The following is a 15,065-nucleotide window of genomic DNA, read 5'->3' on the forward strand; positions in this document are numbered from 1 at the left end:
ACTGAGCCACACAGGTGCCCCAGATAGTTCTATTTTTAACTTTTTGAGGAACCTCCATTCTGTTTTCCAGAGTGGCTGTGCCAGCTTGCATTCCCACCAACAGTTGTAAGAGGGTTCCCCTTTCTCCACGTCTTCGCCAACATCTGTTGTTTCCTGACTTGTTAGTTTTAGCCGTTCTGACCGGTGTGAGGTGGTATCTCATTGTGGTTTTGATTTTTATTTCCCTGATGATAAGTGATACTGAACATTTTTTTCATGAGTCTGTTGGCCATTTGTATGTCTTCTTTGAAGAAATGTCTGTTCACGTCTTATGCCCATTTCTCGACTGGATTTTTTGTTTTTTGGGTGTTGAGTTTGATAAGTTCTTAATAGATTCTGGATTCCTGCCCATTGTCTGATATGTCATTTGCAAATATCTTCTCCCATTCCATAGTTGCCTTTTAGTTTTGTTGATATTTCCTTTGCTGTAACCTATGCCTATTTCTTAAATATTTTCCAGTTTTTGTAAATATATGTGAGTATATGTATATATGTGTTTTTATATTGGAATAAGCACAGGGATGGTATTGCACTGTCACCAGGGTCTGGATGACATTGGTCACCTCAGGGGGATGAGAAGGAAGTGTTGTTGAGGAGAGATCATAATTATATTTAACACATCTTTGCCTAGTTTAAATTATTATATGAAGCGTGCATTATTTTTGTGATTAAAAATTTTTAAAAACACAGACCCTTATTATTCTGAGGAAAGATGTATAATGTTTACGGTTGCTTTCAGATCGCCCTTTGCTAGAATTGGTTAGACCTGTTATTAAAATGAAATTCAAAGGAAATTTTGGATTTCTGGGAGTGGTGACAATCTTCTCTTGCTCTTTTCACAAATTGTGTATATTTTTTGGAGGTTGAATTTAAGTGGTCTTTTTCTCTTGCTATTATTTTTTAGTTTACTGGCTGTGTTCTGTCACCTCCCCTATTAATTATACTCACTTTCTCTAATATTATAATATCTCCTAATTTCAAAGTATGGAAAATGTGCTATAGCTCTGTTTCTATTGATTTTGATTGGGTGAGGGTCTGTGGCATAGTAGCCGACATTCTGACAAAGGTGACAGACAAAAGTATCTTTAACAAAAAATGCCTCCTTTTCATATGACCTAGGGATGGATAACTCAGAATGACCGAAGGCTATCTTACTTCCTAAACCTGGGGTATATCCTACCAGCCTCCCTCTTGTCCTGTGTCCTGATCCAGTTTATTCCTCCAGAGCCCAAGGTGCTTTGCGAAAAAGGCACATGCCCTGCAATTGGACTCTCATTTGCAACTGACAGAAATCAAGGTGGTTCTCCAAAAGCAGAAAGAGGAGCTACGTGCTAGGAAAAAATAAGAAATAAGAAATATTGACTTCAATACCAAATAACACAAGGAGGGGGAAAGGGAAGGAAAAGAAAGAGAAGGAGGGAAGAGCAGAGAACGTAGGAGAAGAGCGAATGAGTGAGTCAAGACTTCCTGCCTGCCTCAGACTTTGTGCATGTACAGTCCCTTCATTCCTCTGGTGAGCATGGTAGTTCACTTGGATGACCCCTCCCCTCCTGGCTACCATGGTGGTGAAGAATGTCCTGCTTCCTCCTAACATGAACTCTCACAGGAGCACTGATGTGCATCTCTTTGGGGGCAGAGAGGGCAAAATATGTTGGCATAACAGCCTTCTCTTTAGTAACATGGAAGAATAGATTTGGGATATATAGACAATGCAGATTTTCTTATTTTAACTGGGGAAAAAGTCCAACTCTATGCAATATAATTTAATTACTGTCAAAAATAAAGTAATTGAATGTGATTTGATTTCTGTCAAAAAATGTGCTGTTGAAGATATATTTGGTACTGAAGTCAATTTTTATCAAAGCAAATACGTTGTAATTTTAAGTTCCAAAACCAATCCTTTAACAGGGTCTTTTTTAGTCATTAGCAAGTTTTCATGATCCTTCATGTAGGAATCCTGTGAGAGTAGAGAAAAAATGTTATTTCCATTCAAAAATATAAATTTTCTTAGGATAACTATAAACATAAAACCCAAATTTTAAAAATTCTTTCATTTTAGATCCAGAGTACCTCCAAGAAGTAGATCCCATAATCAAATTCAAGGTTTTTTTTCCTGTTTTTTTATTCAACAGGGTCATCCATCACTTGTGAAAGCTCTAGCCTGCTTATATGAAAAATTTTATCAAAATCAAATCAATCCAAATAAAGAAATCCTTGTGACAGTAGGAGCGTATGGATCTCTTTTTAATGCCATTCAAGGATTAATTGACAAGGGAGATGAAGTAAGTATATTAACAGTATCATCTTACTTATACCAATTATTATCATTTGTACTGCCTTTGAGTTATTTATTTCACGTTCTATTTTTTTTTTTAAGATTTTATTTATTTATTTGACAGAGAGAGAGACAGCCAGTGAGAGAGGGAACACAGGCAGGGGGAGTGGGAGAGGAAGAAGCAGGCTCCTAGCAGAGGAGCCCGATGTGGGACTCGATCCCAGGACCCTGGGATCACGCCCTGAGCCGAAGGCAGACGCTTAACAACTGTGCCACCCAGGCGCCCCTCACATTCTATTTTTAATTATTTTTGAAGTATAGTACACATGAGTAAAATTCACAAATCTTAAGCATACGGCTTGATAAATTGTTTGCATGTATATATTTATATGTCTGTGTATATGTACCTCCGTAACCACTAGATGAAGATCTAGTACATTTCCAGCACCCAGAAGGCTCCCTTTTGCCCCTGCCTAGTTTATATTCTTCCAGAGGTAGCTACTCTTCTGTCTTCTATCACCATAGGCTCATTTTACCTGCTCTTTAACCTGACATATATGGAATCACACAGTATGTACTCTTGAATGGCTTCTTTCATTTATTGTTATGTCTGTGAGATTCATCTATTTTGTTGCATGTGACTCATTTTTACAGCCTGTTTAGATAAGAGTAAGTGGAAGGGCTAGCAGTGATGGGGATAATGAATCTTTCATTTGCACGACTAAAATTACCCTTATCTGAACTCAGCAAGTATTTGGTCAGTGTATTTTTGTGCCCAGCCTTGTTAGCAGCACCATGTGTAACAAGAAGGATGAGTGATCTCTGCTCTAATTCTGTGACTCACATGGCCCCAAACTCGGTCAACTCTGCCCATACATCCCCATCATCATTCCAATACCCCTGCTTCAGTATTTCCTGACCTCTTCATTAATTCAGAAATCACTGAGGATCTCCTATACTAGGAGATTTTTAAAAGACAGTTTCTGTGTGCAAGGAGTTTTCTGTGTGGTAGAGGAGATACTCGCAAACTGGTGAATTGGAATGCGTGTGACAGTCAGTAGCGGAGAACGTGTAAGTTACGGTGGGGCGGCTCTGCTAAGGGAGGCCTGGAAGACTCCAGAGAGGCATTGCTTAAGCCGAGTCTGAAGAATGAATATTTGCCCTGATCTATGTTGTTAATTCCTTTCTTTGAACTCTCATGGCACTTTCCCTGTACCTCTTCTATAAAAGATACTGCTGTTACTTTGTATTATGCTATTCTTTTACATCTCTAATGCCCTCTGCGATGCCAGACAATAGCTACTTAAGGAAATACAGGTACCTTTCATATACATAATCTCCTTTATCTGTAAACTAGTTGAACGTTTTATCTCAGTCTCTGATGTTGTTAATCCTTCGTTGCTTCCTCTTGCATCTGCTCGAGCATCCCAAGGCTCAGCCCTTGACCTTCTTTTCTTTATTCTTTCTTCCCTGATCGCTGTATCTGATATCTTGAAACCACACACATGTCACTTTCTATCACATTGACCTGTTTTATTTCCTTTATAGCATTATTACTATCTGAAATTATCTATAACTTATTTCTGTGTTTTCTTGTTTATTATCTCTCTCAGTAGAATGTAAGTTCCAGGAGAACCAGTTTATTGCGGTACTGCCAATCCCTAAAATACTGAATACTCAATAAATACTCTTCAGAAAGAGAGGGGAATTATTTCCATCATAAAAATGAAGAAATTACAGCAAAGAGTGTCAAGTATATTGTTTCAGCTTTACCTCTCTGCCTCCCCAGTTTATTTTCCATTATTCAGCTCTCACTTCAAATCAGGCACTGTGTTTCTCACCAGGCTTCAAAGATAGGTCATCTTGGTCCCTGAGAATTTCAGACTAATTAGGAACTTACAGTCCACTTGAGAAAAAGATCCCTTCCCAAAGGGAATGAACAAAGATTGATTTCTTTGCCCTTCACAATAGCTGACACCTAACATAGTGAACTGTATATAGTAGGTGCTCAGTGTGAATTGAATGGTTAGCACAAACAGGGGCTTTAGAACGTAAGGCCCTTTGACCAGGTATTTCACATCATAAGAAATACACAGTAAATACACGGTATACACAGTAATATGCAGAAATCACAGTATAAAGTGCAAATTTAGAACAACAATTAGATACCCATAATTGAACACAAAAGTTAAGTGAGACAACTTAGTGTTGACTTGTGAAATTATAAATAGTTACCCAATTTTTCTAAAGCAATTCAGCTGTATGTATAAGGTGCCATAAAAATGTTTGTACCCTTTAATCTAGCGATAGCCATCATGTAAATTTATTCAGCTATTTAAAAACAGAGAAACCTAGGGGTGCCTGGGTGGCTCAGTCAGGTAAGTGTCTGACTCTTGATTTCAGCTCAGGTCATGATCTCAGGGTTGTAAGATTGAGCTCCATGTCAGGCTGGGTGTGGAGCCTGCTTAAGAGTCTTCTCTCCCTCTTCCTCTCCCCCTCCTGCACTTTTGTGCTCTCTCTCAAAAAAGAAAGAAAGAAAGAAAAGAAAGAAAAGAAAGAAAGAAAGAAAGAAAGAAAGAAAGAAAGAAAGAAAGAAAGAAAGAAAAATTGAATGTAAATGATGGGTATAAGTTATATGTTCAAACTTTGTTATAGAAAAGTAAAAAGGAGGCTAGATATAGGCTGGTGGTTTGTGGGTGGAATACCAACTGGACAGGTTGGATTGGCCCACTGGCTGACCTAAAAGCCAGCCCACAGGTGACTGAGCGAGAGCACACAGGGGCCAAAGAACAAGAAATAGATCTCAAGGGGCAAGGAAAAAAGACTGAATCTAAATATAAGTCACCCGGAGGGAAATTGTGGGTATCAGACAATAACAATGGGCTCTTAACTAAGCTCCCTGCATTCAGTCTTTGTTTTGGAGTGCTTTTGAGCAGAGAGAAACATCTTTACTCTCAGGATAATACTTGTAAAGTAGTACCCCATAATGGAGAGCATTGCTGTGTTATCTTTCCTTATAGTTTTGGCTTCTGACCCTCTTTGATATTTTATTCTATAATTCAAAATTTAAAGAAATTCTCAATGTTTTGGCTGGAACATTCCTTTGAGGATGTGATGAGAGCTAGGGCCTCTTCCTCCAAAAAATCTACCTAGGCATACGTAAAGCTTTGCATATAATTTCAAGAATCCTCACTGCAAGCCCTTCTGTAGATCTCATTAAGAGACCAAGGACTCCTGGACAAGCATATCTCTAGGGTCTTTGCCACGTGGCTGTTAGCTCCATGACAGAAGGGAAGGCCAGCTTTTTCACTGCTGCATCTCAGCATGTAGTATAGTGCCTTACACATAGTAGTTACACAGTATTTTTTAAATGCATGAATAATTGGTATGTTACATTCTTATTTGGTCTTATTTTAGGTCATAATAATAATGCCTTTCTATGACTGCTATGAGCCCATGGTGAGAATGGCTGGAGCAACACCTGTTTTTATTCCCCTGAGATCTGTAAGTTTGCCAGCACCGTTCACATGCTTTAAGATGTTTTGAAAATACACATAATTGCTTTGTCCCTGGTGAAGTTTCTACTTTGATTACATTTTGGGATTCACTGTGTATCTCTACTATGGTTAAAGGTCATCAACTTCTTCAAGAGGGCAACTTTTATTACTTTATCCTGTGTTTGCCATGTGTCTCTGTTGTATCAGCATTCACATTATATGTCACGGTATCTTCTGCAGTTCTGTGTCTCCCCCACCAACGTGAGCACCACCACTAACTCACTTTCCTAGCACTGCTCCCCAGTGACTAACAGTGTAGGGTGTATGCTGGCTGCTCCATAAATGCTTGTTGAATTCTGAATGAAGTGATTTTTTAAATTTTGCTTTTATTTTTAGGAATTTAATCAGTGCGCTACCATTGTCTTTTTAAAAATCTTACTAAAATAAGTAATACACTAAGGTGAATCACAGAATCTTATATTAGCTTTAAAGTACCAGACATGTTAACCATAGTTATAGCTGGCTCCTTTGACACTTTAACAGCTGTTTATGTTGACAAGAGTTTATTTTCCCATTTAATAGGTGTGAGCATGAAACTCAGGTCCTCTGGGCTCTTAAAGCTTGGTGATTTCTGTTTATTTTCTTTGTTAGTCATTTATTCAGTTACCTTCGCCTTACCTTTCTCTAATTTTTTTTCCCAGTTAGGTTATTTATTTGTAAGGTAGCAAACATGAATTAATTGAATTAAATCACATTTTGATTCTTCATACTTAGAAACCTGTTGATGGGAAAAGATGGTCTAGTTCTGACTGGACATTGGATCCTCAAGAACTGGCAAGTAAATTTAATTCTAAAACCAAAGCTATTATACTGAATACTCCACATAACCCCATTGGCAAGGTGAGTCTTTGATCTCTTTATACTGTCTTCTGACCTATCATTTTCTCACATGTTGAATCATAATTGGCTCTCCTCTTTTGTTTTCTTTAATACATATAGGTATATACCAAAGAGGAACTCCAAGTAATTGCTGACCTTTGCATCAAAAATGACACACTCTGCATCAGTGATGAGGTTTATGAATGGCTTGTATATACTGGAAATAAGCATTTAAAAATAGGTACTGATTATTATTACATAGAGTCACAAATCTAAATGTGTTTGGACACGTGTGGAACAAGTGATTGGAAAGGATCCCAGAACAGCTTTAAAATAGTCCTTGCAATGGGTATCTATCGGGATGAGCACCTAAATGGGATTTGAATAAATGATGCTTGAGTGAAATAATAAACAGATTGAAGGACAGGCAGTACAAACGAAGGGGAAGAGATTTTTGGATCATACTATAAAGCTATGAAACCAGAGAAGTCATACTTTTCCTTATATCCTTGGCTTTTTTTCAAGAATCCATCTATTACTTGGTACATAAGATACAGGGAGCTTACTTGTTCCCAAGCTGGACTGTTTGTGCTGAGCAAGTTGCCAAAATGCCAAGTCAATAGGAGAAAATTGCAGGGCCAGTAAGCTATTGCTGCTTGACCTTTGCCTGGGATTTCTTCATTACTACCGTGCCATCTCACAAGTGCCTCGGTGTCTTCTGGAGTTATTCAAACTGATATCAGCTATAAGATTATATGCTGTGCTGCAGACTTTGGGTCTTTGCACTTGCCTTTCCAATGCCTGGAAACACTTCTCCCCCTAGAGCGCCACATGGCTCAGGCTCTCACCTCCCCCAGGGCTCTATTCAAATACCAATTTTTTTGGCCACATTTAAGATAGTTACAAGTTTTCCTTCCAGCGTTTGCTTTGCTTTTTTTTTTTTTTTTTACTGTTCTTTTTTTTTTTTTCCTTTATAATAAATATCCAGACCTAGATTGTTTACTTCTAACCTGCTAAAACATAGGGATTTTTGTTTGTTTTAATGTCTTCTGAATCCCCAGTTTTCAGGATAGGATCTTACACATGTTAGATGATCAGAACATAATTGATGAGTAAATGAATAGAAAGTATGAAAAGGATAAGGGAAGGAAAACTAAAATCACTGTGGCAGAAATCAATAAATAAAAAATTAGTGCACTTACATATAAATAGTTGTATATATCGTAATTATCCCTATGGTACATTATAAATTGTAAAAATACAGAGGACAAAGCAACTGCTTGAGGGGATCAACAGAGGAGTGGGCAAAAGATGGAATTTGCTAAGCAGAGAGGTAGAAAGAAAATTCATACCAGATAAACTAATATGGACTGAGGCAAGGAGGCATAACAGATCAAGACATACTTAAGATTAGGGCAAGTGGTTTATAAGGATATAACCAGCACAGATGATAATGGAAAAGGAGGGTAATTCTGACAGCCTTGAATATGAGAACAGAATTTAAACTTGCTGAGGAGGTCAGTGGGTCTGAAACTCAAAACCTTAGTATAGAACACCTCAAAGCCACAAAGTTCACATCAAGAAATAGGGATACATTGCCTTCCATCCTGAAACAAGAAACAGTTTTCCTAGCAGAAGTTTAACAATTAGAAGAAGTCATTAGGGGCGCCTGGGTGGGTCAGATGGGTTGAGCATCCAATTCTTGGTTTTGGCTCAGGTCATGATCTCAGGGTTGTGAGATCAAGCCCTGCATGGGGCTCCATGCTCAGTGGGAAGTCTGCTTAAAGAGTGTCTCCCTCTGCCCCTCCCCACCCCCCTCTCGTGCGTGCACGTGTGTGCACACACACACACACTCTCTCTCTCTCTCTCTCTCAAATAAGGAAATAAATCTTTAAAAAAAAGGAATCAATATAAAAATCACAGTTCTGTGCATATTCGTAACAAAGAACCATTGAAATACACATCAGAGTTTTTTTTTATTTTGCCATTAGTGTTCACTTACTAAGTGTTCATTTGTTTCACCATTGGTAGCATACACTGTAGATAAACAGTAGTACTTATTTTAAGTGTTTAAGAACATTTCATGGAAGAAAACTTAAAATTGATTTTTAAAAAAAATTCTACACATTAATTTGATCGCCGAAGTTCCAATGAGCATACTTTGAGAACTACTGCAAGACGTGTGCCATGGCAAGGGAATCGGTTACATGACTGGATTTGTTTTATAAAGCTAAGAACCAGCTATAGGTGAGGATCCAAAGTGAGTCAGATAGGCTAGCAATAGAGTTGACACATGTGGGCTATTTAGAAGTCAAAACTATGTGTGGGGGGGCGGGGAGTATGGCATTTGAAGATGGGAAGGGAGCAAGCAAGTATGCTTCTGAGATCTCTGGCCCGGCCCCCTCAGCAGTGATGAGGCCCTTAAGCAGAGGTGGAGATATGCTGAAAGGGAGCAGATCTGTGGGGAGTAGGGAATAGTCCTGCCTCTCATGCTTTAGTCTTCTTAAGTTTCAGTGTCTGTGAGACATAGAGGAGAAAATGTCTGGAGACAAGTGGAATTATAGGCCTGATAGTCAGGATCAAATTATGAGGGCACAGTTTTGGCAGTCATCAAAATTTTGCTGAAGGTGGAACTCATGGAAGAGAATGTTCTCAGGGAGAAATGGAGAAGACAGCCAGAGATTTGCAAGGCGCAGTGGTGCCTTGACACACCAAAATGCTGTTACATGTCAAAATTGCATTAGGGTTCATCTTCACCCTTCTTGTGTATGATCTCTGTTTCAGGTCATTTGAACTATTTCCAGTCGAAAATCGGATCAATATGGACAAATAATTATTTTTTGTTATTTTTAATAATTAAGCAGAGAGAGGAAGAGGCATCTTTCTAATGAATATAATTCTGTCTATGCAATAATGCATTAAATCTTTATAGAGTTTTACTTAACTGTTTAGCAATATTTTTCCGATAGATAACTTTAAATGATGTTGAGATTTATTGTTTGAACCTTTATTATATTGTTTAAACCTCATGTTATATGATAAGCCCTTCATAGTAAAAATGTAGCAGATATTACTTGCTGAAGATATCAAGACATATATTTTTAACTCAGATTTTTTAGTTATTATAACAGCCCATAAACAAGAAAAAAAATGAATTGACTGTTTCATTATTTACAGAGTGCAGTTTGGTTCCATGAAAACTTAGCTGTTCTTCAAATACAGTGCCCTTTTTTACACAAAAGATGCGAAATGGCTATTTCATCAATTTGCAGAGTGTGATAGTAGTTCTTTACTATAATACAATAGGCTTTCTAGTCATTCATCATGAATTAGCATCACCCTCATGCTTTCACTGAGACCATGTTCCCTGGGGTAGCACTCTTCCTCATGTCTCTCATCTTTATCTGCCTTCCACTGAAGCCTAAGCCACCCGTGAATAACTCATGTAGCTGCTATGGCTGACTGAAGGATCGTGGGTCATAGATGAGAAGTGCAAAGACCAGTTTCCTTTCAGATATAAATGCAAGTTTGACTCAACAACACTAGACATCGGAGTTTGTTGTTTGTTGTTGCTGTTGTTTTTAGTTTTTATTTATTTATTCATTTAAGTAATCTCTACACCTCATCCATGGTGAAGCTTGAACTCACAACCCTAGGACCAAGAGTTGCGTGCTTTTCTGACTGAGCTGGCTAGATGCCCCTAGGTTTTTTTGGTTTTGTTTTTGTTATTAAATAATCTCTACACCCATCATGGAGCTTGAACTCACAACTCCAACATCAAGACTTGCATGCTTTACCAACTGAGCCAGCCAGGCACCCTAGGTACTGTTTTTTTTAAATAATCAGACCGACAAAGACTTTTTTTATTTTTTCCTGTAGATTCACACACAGTGCTGTAGTCTTCTGTTCTATCTGTTTACATTAAGTTCTGTGGCTCTGAGATGAGACGACATGTGCAACCAGATGTTTTAAAATTCCTTAGGGCCCTTTTTACTGAAGTTGTAGAATTTGTTCTTGGGTCGGATTCTTGATTCAAATGTCTCCAGGTTTCTGTAAAATGACATTTCAGTCAATAAAAGAAACCTGTTTCTAGAAAAAAGATATATTATTACATTGATATTGATACATAAATCTTTCAGTATTTAGATAACTAGTATAAAATTCCTTGTAAGTTATTCAGCTGATTAGTTTACTGCCGGAAAAAAAGACATCCACTTTTAAATGGCTAAAATAGTCATCAAATTACTTAGCTCTTTTTAAAAAATATTATACCTATAAGTATTACATTGATATTTTCTGGAAAAAAAAAAACCCTACATTTGACATGTGAATAGTTTTGATTCCCTTTGTATATAACTTATGAAAACATGTTGAGATTGTATTCATTTCTCTGGGTGATTCTTATTTTCAAAGAATTTCTTTCTAAGTATTGTTCTTACTACTTGACCTTCTTGGTTTGGGATATGTATTACTTTATTTATTTATTTATTGAAAGAGAATATGTGTGCACGTGTGCATGGGGCGGGGGGTAGAGGGAGAGGGAGAGAATCTTAAGCAGGCTCCACACCCAGCATGGAACCCAATGCAGGACTCCATCTCACCACCCTGAGATCATGACCTGAGCCAAAATCAAGAGTTGGATGCTTAACTGACTGAGCCACCAGACTATATTATTAAAGGAGTTGATACTCTGCATTATACATAGTTTAGATTTTCTCTGGTCAAATAGGAAAATGGGACATGTGTCATGTATTATTTTGGCAGACTAGAAATGTCTCAATTTGAAAGGATATGATATATTTATATCAAATGTTAGAATATTCTTTCTTTGAATGGACCCTCTAGATATTTTCTTCATTTATCTTTTTGGTTTTTGTTATACTCCACAGAGAATACACTTATAGCTTTTCTGGTTTATATAGTTTTCCTACCTTTACAAATATTGCCTGGTGTTTCACAATGGACTAAGATTATGTATGAATCCATTTTGGAAATTTTGCTAGCTACTTTACTTGCGTATGGGAAGATTAAGGAAACAGTAGCTTAGAACCCACAGAAATGGCTTTGTTTTCTCTTTGTGTATACCAACACTTAAAACAATAGAAGAGTATCTATTGTGCCTCTACAAAACAAGTGAAAAACTCATGGGATTGCATGTAAAGAACTTCACGACTAAATTACTTGAGGAATCCAAAGAGCGGTGTAGGTAACATTCTTGGAAGATTCACAAGGGAATGGTTTACCAATGTCCAGCAAAATTCACAAGTTTTTACATTCTATACCTCTATGACTTTGTTACCTGCATTCCCTTCGCCCCAAATACCTTTCTTCCCCTTCTCTGACTGGCCAAGTCCTATGTGGTCTCCAAGTCTCAGCTCAAGCATTACTGGCTGCAGAAAGCTACCCCTAACACCTTCTTCTGTCCTTGCTCGATACTCCATGCCTGCTGCGATTACAGCACTTACCACACTGTATTATGGTTGTTGTTTTACTTTTCTCCTACCCCCACTAGACATTAAATTCCTTGAAGATAGGAACTGCTTCTTTCTCATCTTTGTTTCCTCTAGACCTAGCTTAGTCCCCGACACCTGGTCATTGCTAATAAACGTTTGATAAGTAAATAAGTACAAGAATGAATGATTTTTTTAAAGATATCAATCAACTTGAAAACCTTTATGCAGTCATTTCTCATTATTTGTGAAATCCATATTTGTGAATCACCTACTCACTGAAATAGATTTTAACCCCAAAGTCAGTACTCTTGGCACTTCATTCATAAATATGCAGAAAGGGACAAAAAATTGGAGTCACCTGATAGGCATGTTCTTAGTTGAGGTCAACAAGGCAATGCTCTGCTTCTTATTTCAGCTCATACTATAACTAAGTGTCCTTTTCATGGTGATTTTATTGTTTAAAACAGACCCCAAGCATAGTGCTGACGTGCTGGCAAATATTTCTGAGTGCAAGAAGGCCATGGTGTGCATTATGGAGAGAATAAATATGCGAGAGGAGCTCCATTCAGGCACAAGTTCTAGTGCTCTTGGCCGTAGAGATATTAAGGGGATGATACCCAAAAGGTATGGGCTTCTTTTGGGGAGCAAAGAATGTTCTAAAACTGGTTGCACACCTCTGCGGATATACTAAAAACCATCAAATTGGACATTTTAAAGAAGTGAATTTTATGGCGTGGGATTTATATCTCAAAGTTAGCAAAACACACACGCACATGCATGCACACCCAGATTGCAGGGCCCTGCCCCCAGAGTTTCTGATTCAGTAAGTCTGGGAGGTAGCCCAATAATTTGCCTTCCTGACTAGCTCCCCACTGAGACTGCTATTGCTGGTGTGGGGACCACATTTTAAGAACCATTGCCTTAGGAAGCCTGGAGAAATAGACTTGCAAAATGGGCAGAGCAGAGGTGAGTAAACAATAACCAGGACCACAACCAAAACGGTGCCACAGGAAGAGAATATCGAATGCACAGCGACCACTGACACAGTGCTGGGTGCCATGGCTTGTGCGGCCCCTGCCGGGACTCCGGCCCCTGGAAGTAATTTTGCTACTTTAAATTACTTAATCTATCACATATTACAGTGTTTTCAAGCACTGTAACATTTTCAAATGTGTTTGGGTTAAAGTTACATTATATTTGAAAACCTACTGAAATACACTGACTACACTACATTTATGTTTTTAGATTATACTGAACATAGATTGATTGGCAAGCAATTACTTAACCCTTTTCTTTTCTCTTTCCTGTTTAGCTACTTTTCCAGGTATGTGGGAGAGAACAATAACAATAGGAAGTGCTGGAAAGACTTTCAGTGTAACTGGCTGGAAGGTAAGATGCAGAAGGATGTAATTGCTTAGAAACTGGCATGTATTTATTTCTCGTAGAGCTTCTGTATGTTTGTGTTTTAAATGCATATATATTCAGTTTGCACAGGTTTTTATATTTACTGATCTTTTCTTTATTATTTACTCAGCTTTCATGTTGGCCTTTATTCTTTTTGAGAATTGATCATTTCTTTATTATTTTAAAGTTTTTATTTAAATTCCAGTTAGTTAACATAAAGTGTAATATTGGTTTCAGGTGTGCAGTGCAGTGATTCACACTTCCATACAAATCCCGTGCTCATCTTGACAAGTGCACGCCTTAATCCCCATCACCTGTTTCCCCCATTCCCCCCACCTCCCCTCTGGTAACCGTCAGTTTGTTCTCTATATATAGTTAAGAGTCTGTTTCTTGGTTTGCTTCCCTCTCTTTTTTCTTTTGCTCATTTGTTTTGTTTCTTAAATTCCACATATGAGTGAAATCATATGGTATTTGTCTTTCTGTAACTTATTTCGCCTAGCATAATACTGTCTAGCTCCATCCATGTTATTGCTAATGGAAGACAAAATAGGTACTTTTTCATTTTATAAGTAACAAACTAACGGCACTCTTTTTTTTTTTTTTGCAAGAAATGTTCAGATTATTGTGTATTAATATAAAAGGAGGAAGAAAATAATATATAATAATAGCTAATATTTTGGCACTTACCATGTGCCAGGTTCTAAGTGCTTTACACATGCTCATTCTCATAACGGCATTATGAAGTGAATATAATTTATTATCTCCATTCAACAGGCAGTAAAACTAGTATAGAGAAGTTAAGTAAGTTGCCTGAGGTTATACTGCTAATAAAGTCAAGCCAGCGCAGTCTAGCTTCAAAATCTTCATACTTAAGCACTGTGCTATGTAATACAACAGCAGTTTACCCAGTTGAAACTTGGTTTTCTTCCAACCGGCTCTCCTGAACATGGCCAAGAAGCAGGGAGTATCAGAAATGCGGCCTGGAGAACCAGCTTATGGAAGAGTCCCTTAGGCCTTCATTCAGAGTTACTTTTATCTAATTCAGATAACCCTTGTGACCAGTTTTTAGACCTTCAGAATATCAGAAGTAGCAAATTAGAAAAGAAAAGGATAATAGCAATCAAGAGTAGTACTGTTTACCTTCTGAACGCAGAGTTTAGTGACTCCAGTGGGAAACTTTCTCAGAAAGAACAGTGTTGAAACGATGAGTAAATACTAATACTGCACCACTTTTATAGTACGAACATTTTAGACTTGCTCATATTTGATAATTACATTAAGCTGAGATACTCTCTCAGATTTGGTATGTACAATTAGATTTGTTTTTTGAAATCTGCTTTTTATCTTTTCCTTTTCCAGCTTGGCTGGTCCATTGGTCCTAATCATTTGATAAAACATTTACAGACGGTTCAACAAAACTCCGTTTATACTTGTGCGACTCCTTTACAGGTAGGTATTAATAGTAACATGGGGTTGAAACATGGTCTTTTGGTAAAGGTGTTATTTTTAGTCTGTGTA

At 37.7% G+C, this 15,065-nt stretch overlaps 1 protein-coding gene across 5 annotated transcripts in view; it reads left to right on the forward strand.

Moving 5' to 3' along the window:
* KYAT3 (kynurenine aminotransferase 3) overlaps nt 1-15,065 on the forward strand; it is a 66,623-nt gene that overhangs the window by 28,936 nt on the left and 22,622 nt on the right. For 4 of the 5 annotated variants that reach the window (XM_026497657.4, XM_026497658.4, XM_044383671.3 and 1 more), the window contains exons 5-10: nt 2,172-2,321; nt 5,732-5,818; nt 6,586-6,711; nt 6,811-6,931; nt 13,456-13,532; nt 14,907-14,996. In XM_026497657.4, coding sequence (XP_026353442.1) covers nt 2,172-2,321; nt 5,732-5,818; nt 6,586-6,711; nt 6,811-6,931; nt 13,456-13,532; nt 14,907-14,996 — 651 coding nt within the window. The remainder of the gene's footprint in view (nt 1-2,171; nt 2,322-5,731; nt 5,819-6,585; nt 6,712-6,810; nt 6,932-13,455; nt 13,533-14,906; nt 14,997-15,065) is intronic. The other variant, XM_057310502.1, reaches the window with a different exon arrangement.

The sequence above is a fragment of the Ursus arctos genome, unplaced genomic scaffold (assembly GCF_023065955.2).
Source record: "Ursus arctos isolate Adak ecotype North America unplaced genomic scaffold, UrsArc2.0 scaffold_12, whole genome shotgun sequence".
In the NCBI taxonomy this organism is placed as follows: domain Eukaryota; kingdom Metazoa; phylum Chordata; class Mammalia; order Carnivora; family Ursidae; genus Ursus; species Ursus arctos.